At 39.7% G+C, this 26893-nt stretch overlaps 2 protein-coding genes across 2 annotated transcripts; both read right to left on the bottom strand.

Moving 5' to 3' along the window:
* Positions 1-3825: 3825 nt before the first annotated feature.
* mc1r (melanocortin 1 receptor) lies at positions 3826-5615 on the bottom strand. The gene is made up of 2 exons (XM_034197001.1): positions 5559-5615; positions 3826-5424 (listed from the first exon to the last, which is right to left on the bottom strand). The coding sequence occupies exon 2, from the start codon at positions 5139-5141 to the stop codon at positions 4164-4166; it is 978 nt and encodes a 325-aa protein (XP_034052892.1). The 5' UTR covers positions 5142-5424; positions 5559-5615; the 3' UTR covers positions 3826-4163.
* A 2022-nt stretch (positions 5616-7637) lies between these two features.
* Positions 7638-24700, bottom strand: tcf25 (transcription factor 25 (basic helix-loop-helix)). Its single transcript, XM_034196981.1, has 18 exons — positions 24320-24700; positions 23370-23510; positions 23187-23249; positions 22791-22915; positions 21690-21755; positions 21500-21582; positions 20833-20963; positions 19614-19713; positions 18918-19011; positions 18522-18614; positions 16531-16636; positions 16276-16435; positions 15652-15739; positions 14827-14985; positions 14654-14744; positions 13785-13864; positions 13326-13401; positions 7638-8787 (listed from the first exon to the last, which is right to left on the bottom strand). The coding sequence occupies exons 1-18, from the start codon at positions 24512-24514 to the stop codon at positions 8620-8622; spliced, it is 2019 nt and encodes a 672-aa protein (XP_034052872.1). The 5' UTR covers positions 24515-24700; the 3' UTR covers positions 7638-8619.
* Positions 24701-26893: the final 2193 nt, after the last annotated feature.

The raw sequence follows: 26893 nt of genomic DNA, 5'->3' as shown, positions 1-26893 counted from the left end.
CACGGAGACAAATGTCTGTGACCGCGGCCAACTCATCCAGAACGGCCGGTCCAGGATTACTCAACATATCCTCACAGAGCTCCGCTTGGTATGCGGTTAGCAGTGAGGAAACGTTCAGAGCCCTGGCGGACAACGCTGCGGCTCTGTAGGACCTGGTCATGGTCGACTGGAAACGGTCCACCTTCGCTGGCAGCGTGGGGTTCCTGCTTGGTGACGGGCCCATCCTCGGTAGGAGGTGGGCTGCCACCAGCAGTTCCATCGGCGGTATGCGGAGCAGGCCGAGCCTCTGCGGGCGAGACCATGGTGAGGTCTCGCCGGGAGCTCCCGCCTGGTGAGGCGTGGGGCTCCGTTCCCGCGTCTCTTGCCGCCACCGGGTCCCGGCCTGACACGGCGTGGGATCGCGGTTCCGCAGCTGCCGCTGTTAGTGAGCCCCAGACCGACACAGTGAGGGGCTCAGTCTCTGCAGCGGACGCCCCCGTGTCTTGATTGCCAAACGGCGAATCAGTGGACATGAGGGAGTCCTGTTCCAACAAGCTAGCTTGGTGTACTAGCCGTCGGTGGAGGCTCTTTCGGATGAAACGGGCACAATGCCCGCACGAGCCGGGGTTGTCGATAGCCTCCTGGGCTTGTTCCAGCCCGAGGCAGGACGAGCAGACCTGGTGTGAGTCTGTGCCTGCTATCTTCAACCCGCAGCCGCATGACCGAGCCTCCGAGTACTTGACTCCTCTGGTGTGAGGGGGAGAGGCGTCCATCTTGTTCGCCTCGTGGCGTGGAGAGGACCCGCTCGTAACAGGTACGTCGTTGAGAGAAAAAGTGTTACCAACCCGTCCTTAATCCGGAGAAAAAGGGACGGTGTGGGTCCTTTGTTCTCAAAGAATATTGACTGGTGTGTCAATATACTTCTAATCCTTTTCTCCTCCGTGAGAGAGAAAAAGAAAAGCGTCCTCGCTACCGTGGTGTCGGTAGTAAGGGGAAGCTAGCTAGCAACAGGTGCGTAGCTAGCTTGAGAAAAATCAAAACCTTACCTTACTTTCCGGGGAAAGAAACGGCGAGGTCGATTTTAATACTAACTGGCGTTAGTATTACCGTCTTATTGCGAAGCAGAAGGAGTAGCCGGCGAGCGCCCGTCGACCAAAATGGTTATATTTGGGTTCAGTCTGTGGACCGTTAAGCTTGTCCGGCTACTATAGAGATGTGCTCTGAAGCGAGAAGAGGTGTTTGAATGACGCATGCCTCGTGGCGCAAGCTACTTATAGGGGGTGAATTCCCTGACGCTGACGTCAAGATCACCAGCCAATCAGGATTGGCGTAATGAGATTGATGCTTCTGTTTGCTCCGCGATGAGGCGCATCCCATAGTGAGACATCGAACGGAGTGTTATGAATAAGAACTAGTTTTCTATACAGCGGACTACAACATGGATGTGTAATAAGAACGAGGGACTCATCTAGAGACTCTGCACCGTGCTCTGATGCTGTTGTGTTATGCTTTATGAACGGGGACAACAGAGAAACATATTCTTCATGACCAAAGTTGGAATTGAAATAAAAAAGGAAAGTGTGTATGCTCGTCACCCTCTCCCTCCGGTCTACATTAATACAAAAAATTATCCCAGTATGATTGTATGAACTATGAAAATATCTTAAAATCAATACAAATGTATTTATTATAAACGTTAGTCCTTAACACCTATCACTGTGTACATCACCAATCAAACATCTTTTAAAAGTTGAACAAACCCCACACAGCTCAGTGAAATGTTGACTTTATTTGATCATTTCAGTAAAAACTAACGTTCATATTTCTCTTTTTGATTATAATACTGATGAACGTTCAAAACAAAGCACTTTGGCAACTTACCAAATACGTTTTAAAATGCTTAATAAGCACCGTAACTTTCATGATATCATTTCTCCGTCATAATCTATTGTTTCCGTGAACGGCCGACTGTTGTGTGACGTCAAATGCTGCGGCTGCAAGGCATTGTGGGGCAGCATTTTCTCCTCTCCTTTCGGTTAGGGAGGTCCAGTGGTTCCTAAGCTAAAGGAGGTTATAAAGGAAGTTTGAAACCTCCTTTCCTATCATTCCAGAGAATTCGAACGGCACTTATCATGGCTGCCACTGAGGGACTTCCGGGTCATTTCACTCCGTTAGGAAGGTTCCTAAACTAAATGAACTATTCGACTGCAGCCCTGGGTTGCGTTCCGATAATCCAAAAAATCAGCTCCTAAATTCTAACCATATCTCCGATTCCTTGACCTCTGAGTGAAACGTCACGGGGTTAAGGGATAGTGGATAGGAGAATTCAAAAGGATTTAGGAGAAGAGACTGCGGTACTTGAGAATCCGAATGCACTTTCACTATCCGACGTGTTTATGATGCGCCAGCGGACGTCATGAATGTGCGTCTGCTGTGGGGAAACTATGGAAACTACAGTTTTCTATACAGCGGACTACAACATGGATGTTTAATAAGAACGAGGGACTACTGTAAACTCATCTAGAGACTCTGCACCATGCTCTGATGCTGTTGTTTTATGCTTTATGAACGTGGACAACAGAGAAACATATTATTCATGACCAAAGTTGGAATTGAAATAAAAAAGGAAAGTGAAACGTATGCTCATCACCCTCTCCCTCCGGTCCACATTAATACAAATGATCCCAATACGTATGATTGTATGAACTATGAAAATATCTTAAAATCAATACAAATGTATTTATTATAAACATTAGTCCTTAACATCTATCACTGTGTATATCACCATTCAAACATATTTTAAAAGTTGAACAAACTCCACGCAGCTCAGTAAAGACTGTGAAATGTTGACTTTATTTGATCATTTCAGTAAAAACTAACGTTCATATTTCTCTTTTTGATTATAATACTGATGAACGTTCAAAACAAAGCACTTTGGCAACTTACCACATACGTTTTAAAATGCTTAATAAGCACCGTAACTTTCATGATATCATTTCTCCGTCATAATCGGTTGTTTCCGTGAACGGCAAATGCTGCGGCTGCAATGCATTGTGGGGCAGCATTTTCTCCTCTCCTTTCGGTTAGGGAGGTCCAGTGGTTCCTAAGCTAAAGGAGGTTATAAAGGAAGTTTGAAACCTCCTTTCCTTTCATTTGGAGAATTGGAACGGCACTTATCATGGCTGCCAGTGACTTACTTCCGGGTCATTTCACTCCGTTAGGAAGGTTCCTAAGCTAAATGGACTATTGGAACGCAACCCTGGTTTCTCTCTCCAGCTGAGAGCGCGTTCACGTGAAAGGGGCGGGGTTAGCTACATTTGACCAATCACAAACAGGGACAAGTGTACTGACAGCGCGGCGTCATACTTAATTAATGAAAAGTAAACTAATATTAGACAAATATGAGCTTTAAACATCCATGACTTAAACATATAATCCAGGATATACCACAGAGTTGCACCTGCAAGGTGAATACAGAACAATGGTTAAAAAATAACTAGGCCTACCGAGTGTTTGAAAGCGTATAGTTTTATGATATCACTGCCCCATCTAAGACACGAGTGGATCTGACTTTAATTACATTTGACTCGAGTGTTTCGTCAACATAATGTGTTGCTTAAAATAATACTTCTGCATACAGTATGTGACACTGTAAGTGTTGCACGGCCAGATACGGCTGGAGAAGCTGACTCAGATAAGGAAATATATGATATATTATGATATGATATGATCGATGATCTGATTGATGATGTAATATGAATGATAAGTGCGACACGTCGGCGTCTTCTCTGCATACGGCAGTTTAAACTGTATTTCCTTTATCCTGTAATATGACTTGAGAGATTTAAACTCCCCACACTGAGTTGATCTCTTTTCTATAAACGCCGGAGGCGGGCAGCGTCAGGTACAAAAAGTTATTTAGCCTTCCCAAACCTGAGCCTCACGCGCCGCCTATGATTAAATGTCAAGGTGTTTCACAGTGCAGGGACACCAAAGGTATCTGTACAGCAAGACATACTAAAATCCAGAGACAAGTATTTATCAGAGCTACAGTCCCCCATGAGCGATTTAAAGCACGCAGCAGTCACCGCATACTTCATCTTCTGACACAATTCACATTCAGGAAGAAGAGGTAGCCGACATAGTTAGATTGGTGCTCTTTTTCTTCCTAGAAGTACACGGTCTCAAACACCAAAACACCAGGAACACAGAACCAGCTCCCGCAAGGTTTTACGCAGCTCCTGACTCCGGTAGGCGTAGATGAGAGGGTCGATGAGCGAGTTGCAGATGATGAGGATGAGGAAAAGATTAAAGTTTCGGAAGAAGCAGTTGCAGAAGGGGCTGGCTGGGCAGGTGAGGATGAGGATTAGATGGAGAAAGAAGGGGCCCCAACATACAATGAAGACCCCGAGCAGGATTGTGAGGGTAATCGCTCCCTTCATGCTCGTAGATTGGCGTCTGCTTTTGTTGAAAGCCACAATGCGCCGGGAATGAATGTGAGCCAGGACAAACATGTGCAGGTACAACACCGCGTTAAACACCAGAGTGATGCAGAAGAAGGTCACGAGGCACACGATGACAGCGTTGTCGGTGTGGTACACGATGAAGAGGATGCTGGAGGTGATGCTGGCCAGCCACACCACCGCGATGATGGCGATGGCGCGCTGCGTGGTCATGATGCTGTGGTAACGCAGCGCGTAAAATATGGTGATGTATCGATCCGCGGCGATGGTGCACAAAAAGGAGAGCGAGGACACCACGGAGCTGCAGATCATCACGTCGATGATGTTGTCCAGGTGGCGCAGCATGCCAGGGTGCACGTCCATCAGGCCGTGGTCGTTGAGAAGCATGAAGATGGTCTCCACCACGTTGCTCACACTCACCAGCATGTCGGACACGGCGAGGCAGCAGATGAAGTAGTACATGGGTGAGTGCAGGTTGCGGTTCTTGATGATGGCCAGGACCACCAGGATGTTCTCCACTAGGCTGATGAGCCCCAGCGCGAGGAAGAGCTCCTGAGGAATGCGGATCTGCACGCAGCCCAAATAGTTTCGCTCTCCTGCGGTGGAGTTAGTTTCGTTATACTCCAAAAAGTCACTTAGCGGGCCGAAGTCCACGTGGAGGATGGAGGGGATATTGTGTGACCTGTTGCTCATTTCCATGACTGACTGATGGCTGGCAGGTTAACACACTGCGCTTCTGGTTTTTACTGCAGCAAAGTCTCAAACGAGGGAAGACAGTTATTGTTTTCTTTTCAGCTGTTTTAGTCAAACTGGTTAGAAGAAAATCAAGTGAGTGGTTCAGTTATCCACAATGCACCCCCTAATAACTAAAAACAGTTTTTTGTCTATATATTTCAGCCATTAAATCAATATTAATCGGCAGTTGGGTGAAGTCAAAGTATTTCCAGAGATGTTGTCTCTTTGATGACAGTTTTCTTCTTTCCTATGGATGCAAGTGGCCCAGCATAATCCATAAAATGACCTTCTCCGTCAAAACATGGCTTCACAAATATAATCCACAAAAAGCAACGACAGTTCCGACTAACATGGTGAGAGTGAATAAAGTGTCCTTGTTACCTTGGGATTTGGTGACTTCTCTCAGTGATGCTTCTTGACCCCCGGCGACTCCTCCTCTCCAGCAGTTGTCTGCTGAGCTGTGATCTTCAGTCATGTCTGACACAAGCGCAGTTTGGAGAAAACATGTAGAGGAGAGCAGGGTGGTGAAAAGATTTGTTCAGCCCAGTAGTTCATCTTGTCCTCTTTTTTAAATGCATGCTGTAGTTTCCTTTTATCTTTACAAACGTGTAAGTTATTATGCTATAATAATGACAGTGACAATGCCATATTATCCATCTAAAAATTACCCTTAATTTAATGCAAGAATGTGACTACCAAACGTGTATGCCTCCTCCATTGCTTTTCCCTTCTTACAGGGAGATATGAAGAATCAATGCTTTAAATTCCAGATTTGAGTTTGACCTTTTTTTGCAATTTTTTTACGGTTAAAACAAATCTGATAAATCAATTATTTGCAGAAAATACTGTTGTTGCTGTAGACACGTCACAACATAAGTTATTTAAGTCATCAACAAAAAGCTGGTGTTTGATGGTTGATGATTTCTTCCTTGCCTATATTGAAAAGCACTGTAATAACATGACACCAGTGTTCTTATTCAAATATGTTGAACAATCCATTAGTCTACTTTACATTTGAGTAGCACTGCAGTTGCTGCAATGTTAAGGTCTGGATTAAGATTCATTGCACTGAGCAAGAATTTGGTATTTTTTGTATTGGGGTGTATAGTTCAGTCAGGGGTATATGTGTATAGTATGTAATTGAAACTGTAAGCTATACTTTAATCAGAATTAACAGGGTATACAATTAGCATTGTGGGAAAGTGTACAATTGCTGTTCTGCTTCTTAAAAGAGGTTCTCAAGTTTTAAATTCCTCTCAATTTAAGCTAAACATCAAGATTACAGATGAATTGATGGACAAATAATCTACTTTAATAACTATTTGAATAATCTATAAATTGTTTATATAAAAGTATTATTGTCTCTTTCGATTTAGCTTTTCAAATGTGATGATTTCGTTATAATCTGGACATGTTTTGAGTCTTGTTTGGCTCAAAAATACTTGAAGACACCGTCTCAGGCTCTTGGAACTTGCTACATGCTATTCTTACAATACATCTTACTAAATTATTGTTTTATTAATCTATAAAATAATCTCCACATTAATGGATTCTGAAATAATCATCAGCATTTACACTTTTGACTTCAAATGCACAGTGCTATTTAACAGAAGTTACCAAGGTCGATATCTACAGGTATAGTTTTAGTTCTCCGAGGTCTAGAACAAAAATAATAATAATAACCCTCTCGTGATCTCTAAGTTATTATATAGATACATATAAATTATGCAGCAGTGGTTACAGCATTAGCGTTGCATCAGACGGTTTCTGACACTACCGTCTCTGAGAATATGAAAGCCTTTCTCTACTGAAAACGATCACATGAAACTTCTCACACTCTTAACATAGCTCCAGGTGATAGGAACAATCACATCATTTGACAATCAAGCACAGTCACACTTTGTTATCATGTGGTGAGCTGAGTAACAGTTAATGTATGAACAACTACAGTGTGTGTGTGGTGGTTAAATCCAAAGTGTGTATCTGCGTTCTGATACAAAAAAAGCCTTTAGGTTGAATTTGATTTATATATTTCGATCCAAAAAGCTTGTGTGTAAGTTGTTACAGAATAATAAGAGCTACAACTGATGTGTCATCCGTTTTTCTGAGAGGTTTGACAGGAAGACAAAATAAGTTGTTGTCATGAGACAGGACCTTCCTTCTGCCAGAAGATAAACCATGTGAGGGCGTTGCAGATTGTCAGGCGGAGACATCTCTGTAGCCTTACTCGGGACCCAATTATGATGACAAAAACCAGCAACACAAGATTGAAAACTGGGAAACATCTGGTGTCACATAACTAATGCAGGAATGAAAAGTTCAATATCATATCTTATAGCCATCCTGAGAGAAGCCATTAGTGTCTGACTAATGGCTTCAAATAAAATCAACCTAAAGCAAAATGTATAAAATATCTGCCATACTCTTGCACTGAATATAGTTTGACAGACAACAGCAGACTACAAAGAAGTGGGCCAATTCTCTGTACCGTTTTATTGGGTGAAGCAAACAGGGCAGGAGCGGGGGAGCATAACAGAGCAGGAAAACAGCAGACTTCCTGCAGTGAAGATAAGATTTACACCAACATTTAAAAAAAAAAAAGGATCCCATGAAAAATGTGATCTCGAGTTTTCGACTGTTGCTTGACAATGTGAAGAAACAACACTTGAGCAATATATTTCTTCTTGAATAATGTAGTGGTAGGATCAAAGAAAAAGTGATAGTTTTGATTTAGTGAATAATTAAATTAGCAGGAAACTCAACGTCATTCTCGTTGAAGGGAAATTAGATCCTAATGAATCACCAGGGTGCTCAGTCCCAACAGGACCTCACCAAGATTGTGTTTTTTTTATAAATCCCACCAGAAATTACTTTTAGCAGAATTTGTAGAACACTGATATAATTTGCAGTTTTTTGTACTTATTTATTTGCTAGGAAGCATGGTTGTCTGAGGAGGGGTATGCCTTTCAGTATCTGTGCTTTTCACAACACAGAAAGGTGGTTAATATTGTATATATAATTACATAAAAGACGTGTAATTAGCTCTCCGTTTTCCCATCTACATTTGTAAGCCATTGAAAGTTCACATGGACTTTTAATTTGTTGGACTGATTCCCCCAAAGATGTGGTTTGCCAGAAACCAGAGGAAAGAGAAGTGGCCATTATATGTCACTGACCATGAGTGAAGATGTTGGAACTGCTCAATGTTGTGTACAAGCTTAAAGGACATGACATGTTCAATAACCATCTGTTTGTATCTAAGGCAGAGAACTGGACGACCTCATAAAACCAGGTCCAGTCCAGTGCTCTGAAATTGTGATAATTAAAAAAATACTATTCAGTTCTCCCACTCTAGCACTTCTTCTCAATGATTTATTAACCCCATTAAATATTTTAATTTGTCTTAATGTCATTATTTTCTTCCACCTCAGTCTCTCTCCTCTCAGTCCCACTCCTCCTCATCTCTGTAGGGGTTTTCGTCTCTCGGCGGCTCTTGAAACCTGATGTTTGCCAGCATGTCTCTCATTGCCACCATCAGACGATTCACTTCCTGGTTCAGCTCCTGTCCGGCGCGAGCCACTTCCAACTCATCCTCAGGCCTCGGCCCACCCTTATTGGGAAAAAGAGATGTCAGTCAATAAACAAATATCAAGAATCAAAATACTTTCTATGTTAGCATTTTGGATTGATTTAAAATCCTGCAAAAGTAACCAGTGGTTCAACAGTCATCACTCGATGTCGAAAGAAAACTGTCAAAAGGATTTTCTTTAGAAAGTTATTGACATTAAAAGGATCCCATTTTATTCGTAGCCAAGCTAATCAATACAAAATACTTTTAATGATGTTGTTATAATATGAAACCAATACCAGGAGAATCTAGTGATAATGTTGTGTTGTAAACATTATGTTGTGTATGTAGGTCTTTACTCGCCTTAACTTTATTTCTTTTATCCATATTGCATCTCTTCCTCTCTATAAGTGAATAACATGATCAGGATGGATGAAACTTTCCGGATGGAGACATGCCCCAGGCCCATCTGGTGACTGAGCATGTATAGCCGCACCACAGAGACTCAATGTGTGGCTGAACCTGATGCATGCATCTTAATGGCCGCAGTTGGTTTCTGCTTCACACCGACGGTACACTTAAAGGCTGATTATGAGTTATTCATGACTCCATATGTCTTTGAAAAGCCTTTACGATCCCCTGGGTACATACTGTTTCATGTTAAGCACCTCAATCATCGTAAAATTGTCAAAGTCCCCTGGCTTTAACCCTGTAGGACAAAAACCAGACTCTTTCTGTGCTTAGAACCATATAGCTTTTGATTCTTAGCATTACTGATGGTGCCGTATGTCCAAAAGAGTTTAACTGTGTTATGCCATAAGTATTCTGGAAGTCTAAAAGTTTATATCAAACAAGTTTCTGACCATGTTAACGTGTAGTCGTGTAATTTATTCAGTGTTAAAGCATATCGTTTACTTTTGAATCATCAAGTCACTAGTGGACCGGTCAACATGCATTTTGGATTCAAACAATCCGATAACTTTGAACAATGCTGTTAAACACCAAAGATTCACATCGCTCTACGTTTCTCTATTAAACTGGTGATTTACTGAAGATTGGTTGTATTTATTAAGATACGCAAGATACCATCTGTTCAGTTTTTCGGGGGCTGAAACATGGTAAACGTGGTAAGAAAATGTAGATCTTAAATGTGTTTGGGTGTCCCACAAGTCCAGATACCTTAACATCAAAGTTGTTTTAAAGGCTGTGTCTCATATGATGGTTTTATCTTCAATCTCTATTATTTGTAGGGTTTGGCAATTACATCTTCTCGTTTAGGGTTAAGGAAAGATCACCTTTATGGTTCAGGGAACTCAACAATACTACTGACTGATCCCCTGGAGTCTATTTTAAAACGACCCGTCTGTTTGCCGTGGTTTTGTAATAACACATCTCACTGTCCTGCTCTACATCAAAATGGGTTTGTCACCATATGGTCAGCCTACTGTATGTAGAAAGAAGGGGTGAGCAAATAATGTGGAGTTAATGAGCAGAACGGGCAAACACTCATTGGTTGCTGTAGACTAAATGGACTGACTCTAGAATGGCCTACTTTATTAATATCATAATGTGTACAATTTTCTCCTTGTTTTAGTTATTTAGTCTTACTGAATTACAGCACTGCTCTACAGGAATTAAATTAAATTGAAATATACTTGCAGCTTGAACTTGCCCTTTACGATGGAGAACTGAAATCATTATCTATACACACTTTATAGCAAATAGACTCCAGTGATTTTTTTGCCAATTCTGTGAATAAACTAATCCTTTAAAAACAGCAAAGTCACTATCGACACAAGACAAAAACAAACTGACTGAGACAACAGTAAAGCAGCAACCCACAGGTTTGCACAGTAAAAAGAGAGCATAGAGGAAGGCTTCAGTTCCCGTTGGAAAAGACCATGAAAATATCAAAACAATAGCGAACACTTAAACGGATGTTGATTTAAGGTAGGCCTTTCTATAAAGGAGTCCAAAATAGCTTTTTCAACAACAGTAAATCGCTCTGATCCCTTGCAGTTACTCCTTTCTGTTTCCTTGGGGCGTACTCAGCACCATCTACTGTACAGTGACTGAGGTCCAGTACAACAACCCCAGTTCATGCATCTTAACGATGTAGCTCAGATTAATTAATGTTACTCCTGACATTAATTTGTATTTTAAATAGATTTAAACATGTTTTTCCTGTTCACTGGAAACCAAGAAAAGGCCAGAGTAATAGTTCATCTAACATAATCCACTTTTTTCTTTTAAATCTTCCCTCTCACATACAAATAATGTCTTCCTTGTATCCAGGGTCGGCTCTAGAACAAATCAAATGGGGGGGCAATCATTTACCAAGGGGGGGCACATACTGCCGTCAACAACCAACACACAAACACCAACGCAACTTCAATTAAAAAAAAACATGCTGTAAAGTCTGTTGTCTTTCACACACATTGCAGGGTGTAGTGCTATTGTATAGCGCACCTATGACTTGTGCATACATGCACGGTTGTGGCACGACCACCAAAACAGAAACATATGGACATAGGCCACCATATAAAAAGTGTGCAAATGTATTTAGTATCCTATCCATGTGAACATGTTTTAGGTGGGGGTGGACCTAACCTCCTCTAGGAGGGTCTGGGGGCATGCTTCCCCGGGAAGATTATTTTTAAAATATTGAAGTTAAATGCATCAATCTGGTGCACTTTGAGAGCAAAATGAAGAGATCTATGGATAGCCTACATCTCTCAGCATCCATATGAAACAGAACTGTACACAGATTTACTCTTTCTTTATGGATATTTTACTAATCACTCCCCTTTTAAATGGTATTCTTGTGTTATTGTCCTATAGTAGGTCATACCCGTTTTTCATTTATTCTCTTATTCTTTAATAACTATAATGATCATATAAAGGTAGCCTATTCCTCGCAAATACTTGTTTACATAAATGGTCACCAAACCGTTTGAGACCCACTGAGATAACTTACACTAAAGTGAACTATCTAAACACTGAGAGTCCTTTACCTCACTGAGCTGAGGTTATACGATCCTCTCAGTCTGACAGGAGAGGACTCTCCTCCACCTTGGTGTAGAAACAGCTCTTTATATCCGTTAGCATAGCTAGCTAACCAGATGCTAACAACAATATTCCACGTTACCGCTCGCGCACTGACAAAATGCGCTCGTGCCACACACAGAGAGCCGAGCTTGAATGAAACACAGAGACCCATGTACTTGTACTGTATATCATATTATTTTCGATGGCTTTACTGTATAATCAGTGTAACAGATGGACAGATCGCCACTGGGCTTTCATCTAAACACACAGCCACGTAATGATAACAAAACAAAAGTCGGGCTCATTGGTCAAGCAACACACCAATCAGAGAGCAGCAGTGAGCACACCTCAGGCTGTGTTTCATATAAAGAATAAATAAAGAATACAAATGTGTATTCTTTATTTCTGATGTATTTCACACAAAAAACTTTTGGTGGAAACGTTTTAACTTATATGATTAAAAAAAAAAAAAACGGCAAAGTGGCAATAAGGCTTGCCCACCCTGCGTTGGGGGGGCAGTGACTCATTTGGGAGGGCATGGCCCGCGAATGACCCCCCATGACGCCGACCCTGCTTGTATCCACAAAGGAGCCAAAGATTCTAATGTCAGTATCCGTTGCACTAAACTTACTTTTTTCCCCAACTGCAACAAGTGCTGCAGGACTACATGCTGCACAGAGAGGCAACATTCAAAAAGAAGAACTTTTTGAGGAATGGTTGAAATTGGAAGTTTAAAAATAAATGATGTGTGACATGAGATCTGCATAGAATACATAGCAGAAACTTTCAGGATTGTCGTAGTAAAATTCCACTAGACTATGTTGGCTAAATGTTTGAATAGGGTCTATTCATGTTTAATGAAAACATTTAGCTTCAATATTAACAAAGAGACATCACAGCTAAGGTCACAAACAGCTTCGCACATAATGAATGTTGTCTTTGTTTGTTCATCAGAAACACTGGGAAATGGTCGACAGAATTAACTGTTACAAGGTCCTCTGCCTTCTTTGATATTTGTTGCAGTTGTTATCGCCTTAGGCTAACCATGAGTCTTTGTGGGAAATATTCCATCTGTCAAGCATGTGTGGAGATTTATTTTCCAAGATCCTAAAGCTGTGCATGTTTTCAGTCAGAACATCAAAATCCTTTGTGATATTAATAGTTCACACACTTTAGTGAATTATTCTCTGACTGTGAGCTTAGACAATTTAATAGAGAGTAGTTTTATTTGGGTATTGGGCTTGAAACTGTTAAAACACATGATGTGCCAAATACACACAGCCATGGGCTTTTTATTAGTGTCCACAAAAGTTGTATTATACGACAATAGAGCAGCACCAGGATTCGTTTTCAGATCAAATCCCTACCGTTTGCTCTTCAGGTAGAGGATGAACTTGCCCTAATTCAAGTTATCACTGCGTTGTAGCTTAATTCAAAAGCATATTGATTTTGTTTTGAGATGCATATGCCTTTTTTATTTATTTATTGAAAATACAGTATTCTCGCAATTTTGCCTCATGCATGCAACTCACCTGAAGGTTGAAGTTTGGCAACAAAGACCGGAAAAACAGGGACAAGGTGCTCTCGTTTGTGGCACCAACGTGCTGCCTGTATGCAGACATAGACACATGCAGAAACACATTACAGTAAAAAGTGATTTGAGAAACTGCCTTGAATTGAACCAAAGGGGCTGGAAATGTCATTTAATTTTAAATGTATGTAAGATGTGTCTTTGTATGAAGGGTAGTGTGTTTTTTATTTGTGTTTGCACCTGTACCTCAGTGTAATTTGACCTTGAGAAGTACACTTCTGTCTGTTTGGAACTGTACACTGTATACATGTGTTTTCTATGTATAAAATGTTAATAAAAACATTGTGTAAAAAATAAATAAAAAGTGATTTGAGGATATAAAGCCTGTTGGTTTGTAAAGCAACATATTCAGACAAAATTATTTTAGAATTTCATGTGCACAGGTGTAGCCCTTCTGTACCTCTCTGGTCGAGTGTATGACATCACAGAGTCCAGCGGAGGCAGAGGGTCAAAGCCCATCACAGGCTGACTGGTCACCTCCTGAGGAGTCAAACAGACACACAAGGCAAGTTTTACCATCTTGGTTGACACTTAAAATATACATAAGACCCTTGGAGTGCTGCAGGGACAACGGCCATCCTTCGAAGTAGCACCACACTTAGTTCTTCCTCAAACAGCCAATAGGATTTTTTCCATTGGAGTTGCGATAAGTACAGAAATTAAGCTCTTTGGCGAGCAAAACATGTAATGATACTTACATTATCAACAACACTTGGTTACAATTGCCAAAAGTAAAAAACTATTATAAGGTTTTAAAGGCTCAGATGTTTCCACCACTGAGTAGACGAGTTTTAAGAGCAGTAGTGCGTGTGATTTGTTACTGTAACTGACTGGATATCCATAATATTCATATTTGTTTTTGATATGTTATTGTGCACGCCAGGCCTGTTGTTCTACAGTACTTTGTGGTTGATCGATACATTTCAAACGATACCCATCCCTAATAAATACATTTACAAAATAGCCACATGTGGGTGCACTTATTTAGGACTGTATCAGTGGATTTGTGATATATTTACAGTCTTCACAAATGTGATCTACATGCTTATTTAGTGTGAAATCTGGTTTAAACTTGGGAACATTGGAGCAAGACCATCTTAGATTGGAGCCCCAGGGAGGCCACATGTTTCTTGTAGCTTGGTTGTTAAACTAAATTCCCGTTGCTTGTGAGGCTGTTTTGAAAATGAGAAAAAGGTGAACCAAGGGCTTGGTGGGTAAAATGAAGTGAATTCAAATTAGGTAGCAGATTAGTAGTAGATTGCTTTTTACTAGAGGAAGACTTGAGGTGGCTTCTTTGATCTCAGAGAGAAGGACGTGACGATGGATGTTCCTTGGTGCACTCTGGTACCTCTGCTTCCTCCTAAAACAGATGAAGTCATGGTTACTGTTGGAGCGTAATTGCACTGAAATGTAGCAGCAATCAGCTCATTAAGATATCTTACTTGTTTTGGCACTCCTCCACCAAAGGGTCTTTGGCATCAACTCGACGCAGCACCTCCTTCACAGACTCTTCCAGCCACAGCATCACCGCTGCCTCCCTCCAGAGGCTGTGCGTCCTCCCGACATACAGAGAAGTCAGTTCAGCCAGGGCCGGGGGCTGCCTGCAGACAAGGAGGTTAGGATGACTTCTTTAAAGTTAGGGAGCATAAGGGAAGACAAAGTTGATTCAAAAGCAGTATAGAAATTACAGATATGAAGAGATTTATACCAATACTAAAACAGGGCAGGAATCCTGAAGTTACATGTAATTCCTTTTAAGACCTTTTTTAAGACCCTTTCCATACATTTTAAGACCTCTGTGCTGACGCAGACTTGCATTTCCCCATAACGATGTTGTTTAACAACCGGCGTAAACGAACCTTCGCGCGCTATCAAGCAGTGAGCGTGCGATGTCCTGTTCAGATGACGGCAAAGCCAACGGGATGCCATAAATAAACTACACAGAATCACACTACACACCTACGCAATGATTACATTCAGGCAAACTGTAGAATACCACCTCTTTGGACAATTTATATACTTATTGAAAACAAGCTACAAAATGTAATACCTTGGAAAATGCCGTTTCATACTTTCTAATAGCCTTCATTTTTGCTAAATTGATTTATCAACTTTTAATACTTTTTTAGACCCCTAGACACCCTGTATAATGAATTGGTTATAGTTCATGTTTACGCATGTGTGCATGATAAATCAAACCATGCTTCATTAATATAATAGGGTCAAATGTCCTAGTTACTTCAGAAAACAAAGAGAGCATACATTACCCCAACTGGCTCTTTGGGCCAAAGAAGACATGTGAGCTGACCACGGCATCTGGCTGCACAGTACACAGATCCAGGAGAGGAATCAGGACTGCAGAAAACACATTCACAGCAACATAAGTAGGTGAAAGAACACTATTAAAGCTTTCCTTATGTGATTGGTTAATAATCCCTAATATATTGTTGACGTTTTCTTGTCATGCCATAAACCAAGCATGTCTAAAAATAGCTTTAGGGCCAACCCGTGCCAATAAACCAACTTGTTTTATTTAAATGGTGATAATTAATTGCAATATTTTATGAGATGTGCATTGATTTGGTTGCAACTGAAAGTCTATGGTTTCATATTTTAGTTGAACAGTCTAGTGTCCTCCAACGAAAACCACTTCTAAAATTGATAAAAATGTCAATTAATGTTAAGGTGTTGTTGTTCCTCTTATTGGAAACCTGTGTAAGATATGGGTGGGTTGTACTAAAGTAGGCAACTGATTACACGTCTATTTTGAAATGATCATTATTGATGACTGAAAGTTTCATATTTCGTGTGGATTTTTTCAGAATTGTGTGTCAGAAAGGCATCAGACAATATTTATAGACTAATAGATGTTACTTTTTTGAGACTCTAACCTCCAGGAAACATGATGAGAGCGTCCTGCAGCAGCTGGTCGGCTTTGTGTCTTTCTTTCTCACTTTCTTCAGGATCCACATCTTCCAGCTGACTGAGATGGAAATGGCAAAGTGCAGTGGAGAATGCAAAGTTTGGAAGCTGAGACAGATTTCTGTGCTCCTGAAAAGCAAAAACAAATCATTTCTGTATCAGACTGGAAAGGTGAACATAGTGTATATGCACACATTGGCACTTCACAGCACACTTTACTGTACCTCCCACTCCTGATGTAGCTGAAGCAGAGAATGGTACTCTCTGGCGCGCAGCGTCAGGAAATCAATCAGCAGCAGCATGCAAAGTGGGTCGGAGTCTGGGTCCAAGCTAATGAAAGAAAGGCAGATCGGAAGCAAATGGTTACTTCAGGCACTTGACCAAAAGACACGAAGATAAGATATCTCAATCCATGACAGTGTTTCTTTGATTCTTTGTATTTACGAGGCTTTGACCGGAAAATCTGTCAGTGGAATAATGTCAGGTGAAAGTAATTTCTCCTCGCATCATTTGAAGTGTATCAAAATAATCTCTAAGGACAAGTCGGCACCAGCCCTTGTGACAGCGATGAGGTTTCTGTCTGCCGAAGAGAATTACCACAGCGCCAGATTTCAGATCGGCAGCAGACAGGCCTACAGGTATTTTGGTTTGTCTACAAATACTTTTTATTCAGTTCTTTATCTGACAATAAGTAGGCCTAAAGCTAAGGGAAGTTCTTTGTATAAAAGTTACGGTAAGTCATTTTTGTTCAATATGCTTGAGTCTATTTGGGGGATTGTTTCTACTTTGCAATAAAAGATACACCTACATGGCTTTATGAAGTCTTCCTTTATATAGCCTTCCTATCAATTGTTTTTTAGTTCAATAATAAACACACATAATATTTGACCATCAATTTGCATATTCTAGCAGGACATTAACATCTTCCAGGACGTGTTGGTGCCGGGTCGATTCTGATTTATGAACCTGTAGGACCGACTGTTCTGTCCTTAAATGAACTGTGGTTATAGCTGACATTTAGCTTGATTTCAAATGATGCCATTTAAGTTTAAAATAAATATGACAAAACAGACCAGATGGCAGCAAAGTCCCCCAGCTCTGCATTTTTTTAAGTACATTTAGATGATTGGGCAGCAGACCCACTTATCTTACCCTGGAGTTGCTCTACTGTGCACAAATTGACATTGATAGTGAAATAAATACATTTTCCTGGTTTCCATCCAAATCCACCACATTGCATTTAATACCAGCAAAGGATGCGTGATGATGTCAAATATAGTTTGTGCTCAAAGAACAACAGGGAATACAAATATTGTTCACGTTCTATAAAACATATGACTGATAGTGTTAATCACAAAATATGTGAAACCATTTAAGATTTATCGACTGCAGTTCGGAGAGGGACAGCTGTCCGCTTTTATTCCCACGCTGCTGCTTTATAACAGGCCCATAACATAACTGCCATTAAGTAAGGAAGCCAGAGTTTGATACAAATCATAGATAAGCATTCACCATTACGTGGTTAGGCAGTAAAGCTCAAGCTACGGCCGACTGATGGCAGCCGGGGAACAGACCACCCTAACTGACGTAATCCCTATACCATCAGGGTACTGAAGGGTCTATGTTATGTAATGACAATTCAACATTACTTTATCTCATATCTCATGTATCTCATCAACATGGTTAAACACTAACATAAGACTGCAGTTCAATAACTTACTGTTACAATTGAATCACGAGTCGAATAATTCAGATGACTTGAAAAACAACTTCTTGTCAGCCATAAAAAAAGGCAAATATTTGAAATTTAGATAGTTCTAGTTTCAAACAGATGTTCCTTTGTTTTTCAACTTAAATATCCTCGGAGGGGTCATCTTAGATCAATATCAGTAGTCACACTGATCACAGAATATAACCTTTTATACCATCAACATCATTTTTCGGGACTTTCCTCCTATGCCTGAAGACATAGTCACCATAGAAACCAAAAGTTGAGTTAACACCCTTTGAAGACTATCTTTCTAGTCGGATGACTGCCGTTTGTGGTTACTTTATTTAAGGAAATAACACTCTTTTTTGTTTAGCTAGTGTGTAATCATACTGTTTGTAGAAACGTTTAATGTGATGTCAAATAAATAAACCAAAGACGGAATAGAATGTTCCCTCTTAACTATTCATCTCGTCATTCCCAGTGCTCAAGCTCTTCCCTTTGTACCTCAGGATGAGTTTGCAGTACTCCAGAGCCGTCCGTGGGCAGCCTCTCTTCTCCAGGAACATCATGTGCTTATAAAGAGCCAGATAAAAAGCCCTGCAAGCAGACATGAATCATCCTTCAAACACCATTTAATTCAACTCCCCCGGGCGCCGTTCAAAATGGCAGCACACTGCTCCTAACACTAGGATGGGTCAAATGCAGAGAAACAATTTCCCCACGAGGGATTCATAAAAGTCCATCTTAATCTTAATCATTTTAACTCAATTCAATGTAATCTTTATTAAGGACGCAATACATGGAGAGTCCGGGGCAAATGTTACAAAAGATTACAGAGGACAGAGGCTTCGATAAAAACAGCAAGGTGTCTAATAAAGAAGCATTAAAGAAATGACCAACCTGTTCTCTGTTCGCAGATAATCCAGCCTGCTGGTGCTTGAGGTCAGACTGAATAAAGGATGAAAGGCGCACTCAAAGCTGTACATGGCCCTCTCTGAAAAAATATTATATCCACAAATAAACAGAACATTTTCAGGGAGGTATCCTCAAACAGAGACACATAGTTGCAGCTGTTGAGATGAGTCTGTTCTGTTGTGTTTTTGGACTTTACCAGCAGGGCTTTGCATCCCAAAGAACAGAACTGAAAACCAAAGGCCACTCACTCCTTTGAGTTCAATTGATGTTGATTTAAACAAATTCTATCAACGAAGACAAATGCAATTTGTTAAATAATCCCTCTAGTCTTCAACATTACATTAACCATTTTATCTATCAAGTGAGAGTGCCTGTAATATGGTAATGTGCTTCGCCTGAGAATGAACTTTTTAAGAATGGCTGCTTTGTTGGTTTACATTTAACCAAAGCACACTGACAGTGAGCTCTAGATTAACCACAATTATATAGTTTGATAATCTGACAAATGAGGAGTCATCAGTGGACTGACTAAAGCCAGTTTTGGATGTGGATAGTTAGGCTATTTAACATTCTGCCTGCAGAGTTTGTTTAAAATAACCCAAAAGTAATTGTTTGGCAATAAAAACATCTTCAATATTTGGTTTCAAAGTGGGATTTAGAGAGGGAGTCCATGATCCTCACCAATGAGGTCCCTGGCCATCTCCTGATCCTCCTGAATGCGGCAGACATCAGAGAGCTGCAACAAAGAATCAATGTGGTACGGGTTCAACTGCAGCAAGGCCTGTGGAAACAGAGAAGGGACAATGGTCCTTTTGACAGGGAAGGACAAAGACATAAAGACAGAAATGCGTTCAACCTCCTGTTGAAAATGTGAATAATGCATGTTGCTGAACTATCTGTGCAACTGTAGATTGTCAGTATATTGTAGGGCTGTCCCGAATACCATTTTTCGGGCTCCGGATATTCGGTAGTAGTCAGCAGCGAATATTCGGCACGCGCTTCAACACATGTATTTCGGTTCATTCAAGGCATACCTTTTGTTATTCTATAGTATTGTTGTTTTATAGTTATTTGTTAATGTAAATAACCCAATTTATGTTCTTTGAAATTGAAAAGGATATTGCATTGTGTTTGTTACTTTTGTTGCAGTTGTATATATGTCTTAAGTGTAATTTGGCTTGGCTTCCTATTTTGTATGGACATACTTTTATTTTGAAGGAGAGTTAGCGCTGTTGACAGGAAGTTATTGTTGCTATGGAAACAATGTGACGGACAAAAGGAGCGGAGATTAACGGAGAAAAGTAATATCCACATATAAAGACGGAAAAAGTAAAGGATAAAGTGTATGGTTAAGTGTTAGCACCCCCCGAAGAGGTACAAGCTCTTACGTTGATATTGGAGATTTCAATCAATTCAATTTGGCTGCCAAAAAAAAAGAAAATCCGAATAAAGATATTCAAAATTGAATAGTGGGCCAACGACCGAATATTCGGATATTCGGGTACAGCCCTAGTATGTTGACATATAGAAAGTCAAACTGGGTTTTACCTGTAAAATCATAAGAAATATGGGCTAAACGCTGACTTTTCTCTTAAAGTTTTAGGAACACAGTCTTAGGACTATGAACGAGAGCATTCAAATTGCAGTTGTTGAATTTTTATACTGATGATGATTTAATAGGATAGTTTAATGCCAAATCAAGAGTTGGAAAGGCTGATACAAATAACATTCCATTTGGGATGTTACTTGACCATTCATGCCAAACAGTATCACAGCTTATTTTATGAGTCCCTGGCAACATCAATACTGTGGATGCTCGATTTTAAATATCATAAATAATCATTAAACGCAACGCACTGACACCAAAGAGCAAAGACAACGTATGAGCTGGTTGTTTTACCACAATGTTGTTGGGATCCATGGACTCGACAGCATCCAGGAACTTGAACTGTACTTGTTGGTAGTCCCGACCGTGCTCAAAGGTAAAGTACTGAATGCCATCCTTTGACTGCAGTAGGGTCATTGAGATTCCTGAGGAGACATCAAAAGGGGGGGATGATTCCAGCCTCGGGACCTTGCCATAACACAATTGTTTCCATAATTTGAAGTCACTGTCTCCTAACTGTCAGTATGTCTGCAAATTAAAAATTAATGTCTAAAACTGGTCTCTAAGAAAAGCATCTTGGTGTAACTTCTGTTATGATTTGGTGCTATATAAATAATAAAGTATATTTATCATGACTGTTTAATAAAAAGGCAAAAGCGGCCAAGAAAAACTGTGAAGAAAACTAAAAGAATGACACAACAGAGTAATAAATGGCAAAGCTATATACAGTATTGTAAGAGTACAATAATATAACTATTTACTCTTATGTGTGTGTATTGGCGTAGGAATCTTAATACTACTTAGTCACAATAAAGAAGCATACTCAGAAAAAAACAGTCAAGTGGGAGCGAAGTATGCAATTGTAGATATAGGACAACATTTAAGTAGCGAGTTTCAGCCTGAAATAATGCATTTTAAAAAGCAACAAGCTATGATAAGACAAGTGTAAGGAAAAGCCTACCTGGGCGGCTGAAGCGAGGCCAGCTGTCCTTAGGAATGGTCATCCAGGTGCTACGGTGAAACTGTCTGTTTCTCTGTCGAGGTCTTTCAAAAGACAAGAAAAACATATAAGAATGATGACAAGAATAAACCAAATCTTATAATGATGTCGGCAATTTTAATCCAAACAGTCTCACAATTTTTCTTTTTACCTTTGATCCCCCTGAACAGCTCGAGCCCCAAAATATCTCTTCAGCTCCGTCTCTGAGTTGAGGTTCCTTATTAATTGACATAGAAAAGTTACATTCAGTTTTCGACAAGCCGACAATGTCAGTTGAGAAAAAACATGGAAACATAGGGCCTGTCATTTTGTCAGTTCATGCATGAAAGACTCTACAACAACACAAATGCAAAACATTTTGTGTTTTCTGTGATTTTCAAGAGACGACGCTGACATGTTGATGTTGGTGACCATACTTAACAGTTGACAGTTAGTAATCACACCAGTGGGACCCAGAATCCAAGCCTCATATGTTGTAAATGTCAGTGTACATAATTGTTTACCTGATTTTAGGTTAGAAAGGTCAACTTTTACCTTTTAATTACATCTTCAAAAAATTATAGAAATAGTGCCAAATAAGGTTTCCATGAAGGATAACGAAAAGTATCAATGTTTTTATATTTTAGCAATATACTACGGACACACCATCAATGGCATGGCTGCACAGTGTGTGTATTTAATATTGGCCATCAATGTAAGCATTAGGTAAGCACATTATCTTGTTCTGTATCAGCATGGTTGCATCAGTGAAATCAGCAGTTTACATGACATCAAACGCAGTGCTATCATTATAGGTATATGACATGTTCTGACGTCCCTGGTTATGTAGCAATAAGTGCAACATAATTCAACAATTGTGTAAACAAGTGTTAATTCAATGCCATGCATTTCTGAGATGGACAGACTCCAAATAGTTTACTTTTTTTAAGTGGGTCATTGCGCCAACACATGATGGTCATAATGAATCACAGAAATGTATATTTTAGTAAATAAGGCTACTGTACTGACCATAGACCAAGTCATGTAAGCTGTTCACTGGTGAAGAGATATTTTAGTGTTTCTACTCCAATAAACATATTCATGTGCTTATTTTCGAGCCTTTCAGCTTAGATGTATCTATCTACAAAATAACTACTGGAATAATACAGTACAGTAGGAACCAGAGTGTTGTGTGCACTGCATGTGAGTGCTATGCAGAGATATCTGATCTGACTATCCATTTTGTCTACATGTGAGATGTTGCTCTCCTTACCTGTGCTCCACATGTAGCACAGATCTTCTGTCGGAGCCTCCACAATCTTCATTTTGCAAACCCAGTCCATTGGACTGCTCCAGATTCTCCAGTATTAAATCAATGTTATCGTCTGGTACAGCCTCCTGAAAATAATTGAATACAAAGTGGTTAGACAACGTTTACCTGTTGTTCTCTTGCTAAAAAAAGCTACATTTTTTAAAGATGTGTATATACTGTATCTGGCAAAGAAAAGTGATTGTAAGAGTGTTATTAATACATACATTAACACACATTAATAATGTACAATTATTTTCATTTTATGGATTTAATGTTAGTAAAGTTATCATTGATTCTTAAAATATAGCGCAGGGTTACTATTTATTGTGAAAATAAAGCCTTTCTCAATAGATGTACCTGTCCTTCTGTCACTTTGGTCTTCTTCTTTTTCTTCTTCTTTTTAACTCTGTCTCCAGACGACTGTTAAAGTAAGAGATAACAGTTTAATATCTAGACAAAAATGTACATTTATATCAGAAATCAATATGTAAGTTGAGCAGAAGATCAGAGGCACTCCTCCTTATATTGCTTCATCTTTACCTTTGTAGATGCATTCTCTTGCTTTTCATCTGGTTTCTCAATGTCATCCTTTTTTTCTGTTCCACTTGTTTTATTTTTATCTGGTTTATCTTCTTCTTCATCAGGTGAGATTATCTCTGCCTCGTTGTCTGCATCACCTATCTAGTAAAGAATGATACATTGGCAAAATAGTTAGTTGGATAAAGCAGCGTTAAAAGTGAGTAAACAACATTCTGGATTAAACATTGAAAACCTAAATTGCTGGTATCCATTAATAATAACCTGAACAACTGAAACCAGCCAGGCTATTATTTAGTGATGTATTATGATATTGATGTGGGATCAAATGGATGTAAAGAACATATAAGCTTAATTTAATAATGATGATGTGATGTCTTGATTTACCGTGATCATTTGTTTCATAAGGTAAACCAAATGTTGTTAATGAATGCTCAAATCAATCGTTTACTTAAATAACTCTTTATAGGTACAGTAGTATGGATTTAAGTTCCACTACATTATTTATACTGGCATATATATATATATATATATATTCAACTTGATTTTGAACATTCATCTGTCCAAATTCTGAATAGAAATATAAAAATAATGATTGTCTTCACCTTAAAGAAGCTATATTATATCTCCATTTTGTTTCACTATAAAACACAATTTAAAGGCTGGCAAACGTGACTGTTGTACATTCCACTGGATCTTTGTTGTCAGTGTGTTCTTAAGGTTGGTGTAGACTACTTCCTATGTTAGCTTCTTAGCTAACGTTTACTTTGGTTGAATGTTAGTTTATTTTAATAAACTAAAAGGTGAGCTAACGTTGACGCCACACGGCTAGCTTGAGTTGGCATGGTGTATCAACAGAGAGCTCGCTGTAAACATCTGCCAGAAGGAAACACACAGTAACGTTGGTTAACAGAAACATATATAATGTCTGGAGAACTACAACATCACCTCACCAATTCATAAATGTTGCTGAAGTTTTTCTGAGCCTTGTTTTTCTTTGCCTTTCTGCCTTTGCTATCAGACGGGGGGGAACCACTAGCCGTGTCCAGCAGCTCCTCCGGGCTGTCATCTAAAGTGAGGTCCCCGGCGTCCAGGGCCTCCTGGCCCCGCTGCTTCCCTTTGAGCCTTCGCAGAGCCCGGGTAGACATGGTCCACTGGACACATACACGTCAGTTAATCACGATTAAAGTCGTTTTTAGTTAGGTGACAAACAGAGTAAAGCAATGAAATGAGGGTCTTCTTCTTCTTCTCTCTTTTAATGGCGGATCGCAAACAGCTTTTAGTTGCATACCGCCACCTACTGTACATGAGTGTGTATCATCATGCCATTCCATCTCTCAACTCATGGACGTAGGCCTATGATCTAATAAAAACATAAAGAAACATAACATAAAAACATAAAATAAAACAAAAATCCATGATCTATTCCAACCTAATGTTAGATTATTTTACCTATTATTTCACTCAGAAAGGTAAACAATGCCTTTCTGGTAGCTCTTACTCCCTCTCCTTCTGATCCCAGAATACCAAACACACTCCATTCCCTCTCTGCATCTATAACTGTATCCTCTAGTTTTTCCCTTTCAGCTTTATAGATGTCACAATGTAATAAGATATGTTCCACATTTTCTTTAAGGCGAGACACGGCAGGCAAAAACATCGTTTTTCAAGTACTGGTCAATTTTGAGATTTTGTGCTATTTTGATTCCATAACATGTTTTCTTTCAGGCTTTTTGAAAGAAAACGTACAAAATACACATTTAAGTGTTAATTTTACTATAGTTTGTCTATTTGCGTCTGTAGATTTCTCCTAAATTCACCAAAAGTTAGCATTCTAACGTAACATAAAGTACCGCGACCGCTGTGTGCACCATGTCAACAGAGGTATCGCTGGAAAGCTCCGCCTCTCCTGCACAATCTCATCGGATCCAAATATGGTCATTTCCTTTGTATCGGCAACCAATCGTGAAAGCACAAAGGAGTCTTAAACCAAGAAACGAAATCTCATTGGCTGGTGTCAATTTCTGACAACGTGATTCGTTCAGATGCGTCACGTGGTGTGCTAAAACACTTCCTGGTTAGCTTTCAGCTAGAAATTGAAATCTCAAAATGCCAAAAGAACGGCGAAAAAAACGTTCACAGAGAAGACGACAACAATTGTCACTTGCACGAAGCAAGGTTATATAAAAAAAATGACCCTGAACATGAAATACCTTCACGGAGTGCATCGATGCGCAAGCTGTCATTCAAAGAACAGGAGGGTTTAGCTAGCGCCTCACTGCAATCTTTAAAGGTCGTTTTCTCTAAATGAGTTTTTTCTCCTACTCTGAGTTCGAAATTTCAACTTCAGTAGCACGTAGAGACACCAAACCTTCCAGTTATATTCCTATCAATATTATGAAGGCTTTTACAGAAGGGTTTGTTCATATATAATTCATAGCCTGAATTATACAACATTGTATACCTAAAAACATGGCGAAAATGGATATTTTAGGGCTGTTGACAGTATTTTCTGATTTATGGAATGATAAAAAGAGATATCCAATATCCCTTCTGTAAAAGCCTTAGATACTAATATGACTACAAAATGAAACAAGAATTTTGAATCTGGCTATATCCAAAGTTCAGATTTCGATTCCTGAAATGTGTTAAAATATGTGCATATTTAATGAGATAATGGATAATTTGCATATTTAAACATGCTATTTCAGAAAACTTGTAATACAAAAGACAATTGCCTTATTGTAAGTAATTAACTGGAGAAATTTCTAGCTGATACCTTTAAGTTAAACAAATTACCCTATTCACCTGGGGTGTCTCGCCTTAACTCCACAGTTCCTACACTTGTCACTGTTACTTTTCCCCATGACATCAGCATACTATTCAATGCTGTGTGATTCAGTCTGAGTCTAGCTATCATGATTTCCTCCCTTCTGTTTCTTTCTTTATAAATATTAATTAGGGCCCGAGCACGGAGTGCTAGGACCCAACGGCGTCCTAGCACGAAGTGCGAGGATACCTATTGTTATTGGTGGTATTATTATTTTTAGTCGCCATCTTTCCTGTTTTTGAGGCCTTTAGGACGCTGACAAAGTTGTATAATTTTGCACAGATTCCAGAATCGGTGAAAATTACAATATTCTGGACTCAATTTGTTAAAATATTCCAACATGCTCGCTAGCGCCACTTATCTCAATTCCATTTCGGAAAAATTCACAAAGTCGCACCGTAACTCCGAACGACCTGACATTTTGCAAACATATCCGGGTGGACCTGCTCTACAAATAATCCAATTGGAACCCTAAGCTCCGCCTACATATATATTTTTTTAATTGGCATAATTTACATACACAGTTAAATATTCACTTACATTTACATTTTCAGTTTATCAACACCAAACTTCGTATACAGCATCGGTGGAAGGTCCGACACATTACCCTAGGACAGGGGCGGACTGGCCATTGGGAATACCGGGAGTTTCCCCGGTGGGCCGGTGCTGTGTGTGGGCCGGAGGGCCAAATAAATAA

This window comes from Gymnodraco acuticeps, unplaced genomic scaffold (assembly GCF_902827175.1).
Source record: "Gymnodraco acuticeps unplaced genomic scaffold, fGymAcu1.1, whole genome shotgun sequence".
In the NCBI taxonomy this organism is placed as follows: Eukaryota; Metazoa; Chordata; class Actinopteri; order Perciformes; family Bathydraconidae; genus Gymnodraco; species Gymnodraco acuticeps.
The sequence above is the reverse complement of the archived record's forward strand: the minus strand, read 5'-3'. Positions and strand labels throughout refer to the sequence as shown.

What these genes read in the sequence shown, in the direction of transcription:
- mc1r (XM_034197001.1), bottom strand. Translation starts at nt 5,141, where the DNA reads ATGGAAATGAGCAACAGGTCACACAATATCCCCTCCATCCTCCACGTG.
- tcf25 (XM_034196981.1), bottom strand. Translation starts at nt 24,514, where the DNA reads ATGTCTACCCGGGCTCTGCGAAGGCTCAAAGGGAAGCAGCGGGGCCAG. An exon ending in TCAGCAACATTTATGAATTG is followed by an intron (nt 23,511 to 24,319) that starts GTGAGGTGATGT and finishes ATTCTTTACTAG; the next exon opens with ATAGGTGATGCAGACAACGA. An exon ending in TGGATCCCAACAACATTGTG is followed by an intron (nt 19,714 to 20,832) that starts GTAAAACAACCA and finishes CTGTTTCCACAG; the next exon opens with GCCTTGCTGCAGTTGAACCC.